We start from the raw sequence: 3692 nt of genomic DNA, 5'->3' as shown, positions 1-3692 counted from the left end.
AAATGTCCCTCTAGATTCCTGACCAGCTCCTTAGGGAAGCCCCAGGAGAAATCCAAGCCAGCTGCTGTAGTGGCCCCTTAGGAGAGGATTGTGGTGAGTGGGGCTGGCTGGCTGGGGGCTGGCTACCACAGTGCAGACACCCACCCAGCATGGACATGATCAGTCATGGAGGACATTCCTTCAGCACCAAGTCTTGGTGCATTGATCCCACCGCTCTGAATCCCGCCCGCTTCAGTCCAGCTCCTCCCGTCTCTGCTTTAGGGTTAGTCCAGACCATAAAGGACCACATCACCAAGCCCACCGCCATGGCTCGCGGCCGGGTGGCCCACCTCATCGAGTGGAAAGGCTGGAGCGCCCCCCAGGTGGGCTGCGAGCCGTGGCTGACGGAGGAAGAGCACTACTCCTACCTCACGGACGAGCTGAGGGAGGCCCGCTTTGCAGCAGGTGGGTGGGCAGCGGGGAGGCTGCAGGGGATAATCTGTGCTGGGGGAAGGGGGAGCAGGGAATGCACCAGCAGCGACTCCACTTGTGCAGCGGCGTGACGGAGCACTGCAAGTGGCTGCACACTGGGGCATCCCTTGGGGAGAATGGCGGGGAGCAGTGCCCGTGCATTTGGCATGTCCCTTAGCTGTCGGCCAAACGGTAACCCATGCAGAGGACTCCTGGGCCTGACCCGGCGAGAACTCCCTCAGCCTCACTGCCATCCAGTGTTTTCCATATCGTGATCCCCCTATCACACCTTCCCCCCGAGCGGGGTGCTGGTCCCGGCTGGAGACAGGGCACTGGACTGGATGGAGCGTGGCTGGATCCCCTCTGGGACTTCCTATGTCCTGGCGATAGAATTCTGCTGGTTTGCGGGGACGAGCCAGATTTTCCTCCTGGGAACACTGGTGTTCATCCAGTTTCGCTCTGATTTCAGTGATGTCATTCCAGAGTTACCTTGGCGTAGCCAGGTTCAAGACACGGCCCAGTATCAATCCCCTCCCCTTGTAACCTGTGTTTGGTTTCCCACGGTCCTGCCCAGGGGTCGCTGAACAATTCGCCATCACCGAGGCCACCCTGAGCGCCTGGTCCTCGCTAGACGATGAAGAAATGAATTACGGGGGCAGCTCCCAGGAGATCGTACAGCTTCAAGGTACCTTCCCCCTCCTCTCTGCCATGAGCGGCCCTGCAGGGCTCCTGATGCTCCCCAGCCCTCCCTGCATGGAACAGATCCAGGAGGGTCCCTCGGGGCCATCCTGGCTGGTGTCCTGTATCAGTCAGGGGTGGTTCCCTGGCTCCATGTCTGTCATCTTGTTCCAAGGGGGGGTGTTTGGGCAGCTGGGGGCCATGGAGCACAGGGGCACCCCCCTGCACTAGGCCAATGCTGCATCCCTGGGGGATCCCCTTCCGCAAGCCCAGGAGCTGAGGGCAGGACTGGGGCCCTGGATGGACCGAGGACCCAGCAACTCCAGCTGGAGCCGTGGGTGATCAGCGCCTCAAGGTGTCTCAAGCTGGGCACCCAGGATTGGTGGCCACTCCCGAAAGTGTTGTCCTTGCCCGTTCTCCCGGGCCCTGCCAGCTGCCAGTAGCCTGCCCTGCTGAGTCCCTAACACACTCTTCCCCTCCCCGGCTTTGCTTTCAGACCTGGAGAGCATCTACCTGCAGGAGAAGCTGGTGCTGAGTCCCCAGGTGATAAGTAGCCCCAACCTGGAAGGCAGGCTGCCCGCCTGCTCCTCCTCCACCCACACCTCCCCAATACCCTGGGTGCACTCCAGAGTGGACAGGTGGAACTCGACCCACCCCTTCCCCGGGGCTCTCCCCTGCGGCTCCCCCCGGACCGGGAGCTCCCGGGCAGACAGCTCGGAGAAGGAGCAGGCCTGCGTGGGGAGAGAGGAGGAGGGCACGACCAGCGTGGGCCAGAAGCGGCTCAGCAACTCCCTGCACTACGTGGACAGCAGCTCCCTCTCGGAGGACGAAGTGTTTTATAACTAGGTCCCCCGCCCCTCCCCGGGATAGGAAGGGGGGACGGGGCTGCCCTGAGGATGGCGCGAGGGGCCCTGGCGAGCTGGCTAGTTCCAGCTCCCTGGATGCTGCTGGGAGCAGTGATTAGAAGCCGCCTATTGGTTTGACACAGTGGGGCAAGGCAACACCAACAGCATCCCTCCTACCGGTGACCGCTGGGGCTGCCTGGAGGGCCGGGGCTGCCAGGCCCTTTAGAGGCGGCATTTGCTGGACTGGCGCCGGTTGCACCGAGTCTGGGGCTGAGATTGATTTTCCTTCGGCCAAGGCTGCCGAGCTGCGCTGAGACCAAGACCCGTTCCGTCCCCCGGTGGGTTCCCCGAGGGCTGGGACAGCCGGGGAGCAGGGGAAGCATCCGCATCAGTGTCTGTGCTCCAGCCGGCAGCCGGCCACCCGCGGCGCTCCCAGCTAGCCATGCGAGCGCGTGGTCTGTGTGCAAGCCGCCACCCGCCGCTTTGGCTCCTTGTCTCCACGTAGTTCGGACGAGCTCCCGGCTGGTTTAACATGGGTCCCCCCTGCAATTCCAGCTTGCTGCACAGATGCGTTCTCAAGCCACTCAGGGCCAGGGGCTTTGGCATTTGGCTAGTGAGCAGCTGGCTTGTACTAGGAAGTCATCCTGGTCTCTGAGGCTGGGAGTTTCAAAGGTGCCTAAGGGGGTTAGGTACCCACATTCCATCAAGGCAGGGGGGCGGATGTGTGTGTGTCTAATTCCCATAAGCTCTTTGCAAATCCCAGCCTAAAGGCGGAAATGCTACAAACCCAGTCAGTTTGGTCCTTCCTCTTTACAGGACCATAGCTAATTTCCAGGGCCCAGCTGCCGTGTGGATGCTAGTCACGCCCCTCAGCCACAGCCATGCCCCCGCACTGCGCGGCACCTTGGGTAGGGCCGGGACACAGCGCGGATCGGGGACCGTGGTGACAACGGGGTCAGCCTAGACTACAGGCCAGGCCCTTCCTCCAACCAACCCCACCCCCCACCATTGCTGTGCGCAGCTGTCTTTGGTTCTCTGACCTCACACATTTGGATGGCTCTGTGGGGGCCCTACAGCTGCCCCCCCCCTCAGGCACATACCACCATTTTGCCGGGGGAGGGGGAAGGATACGAATGAGAAAAATCTCAGCTAGCCCACTGGGGGGAAGGGAAAGGGGGGGACAGGTGAATGTTATATTTTAATTGAAAACTTTGTATGTTGGCAGCACTCTGCCTGGCACCTCTGGCAGGTTCCTGCCCGTCGCTCAGGCTGGGGGCTGCATCTCCCGGGCAGGGTGCGAAGGCGGCTGGTACGTGCAATGACGGTCACTGCTGGGCACCGCAGCCTCCCCTTAGAGCCGGTCCTAAGACCCCCTCCCTTCAGCCAGCCGCTGCCCAGCCGGCAGAGCGGGCACCATGCCTGGCGCTGTGTGCTTTGTAACCTAGCTGGTTCCTAATGTTGCGTGGAAACTGTGTGCACCTTAGCAACGCTTCCTGCGTCAACGGGGGCAAGGGGAGTGGGTCCCCCGGGGGATGCAACGGCTGTGACGCCTTTTCCCCTCCGCGCTCCGTGTCCCCAGAGAAATACAAAGGATCAATAGCTCCACACCTGCCAGCCCTCATCTCTGATTTACTGCGCGCGGTGAGTGGGAACAATGGATTTCAAAGGAGGTCCCCCCTCCCCTGCTGTGTAGGCCACAACAGCCTGGCTGCCAGGGCC

The 3692-nt window shown here is 62.0% G+C and overlaps 1 protein-coding gene across 1 annotated transcript; it reads left to right on the top strand.

The window, feature by feature from the left end:
• The first annotated feature begins 149 nt into the window (after nucleotides 1–149).
• On the top strand, nucleotides 150–1974 carry LOC112122748 (protein FAM131C). Its single transcript, XM_024221470.2, has 3 exons — nucleotides 150–444; nucleotides 1025–1135; nucleotides 1625–1974. Exons 1-3 carry the CDS (start codon nucleotides 150–152, stop codon nucleotides 1972–1974), a joined length of 756 nt encoding a protein of 251 aa, XP_024077238.2.
• The last annotated feature ends 1718 nt before the right edge of the window (nucleotides 1975–3692 follow it).

The sequence above is a fragment of the Terrapene carolina genome, unplaced genomic scaffold (assembly GCF_002925995.2).
Source record: "Terrapene carolina triunguis isolate 2854851 unplaced genomic scaffold, T_m_triunguis-2.0 Scaffold12402, whole genome shotgun sequence".
NCBI lineage: Eukaryota > Metazoa > Chordata > Testudines > Emydidae > Terrapene > Terrapene triunguis.
This window is presented reverse-complemented; position numbering and strand designations above follow the sequence as displayed.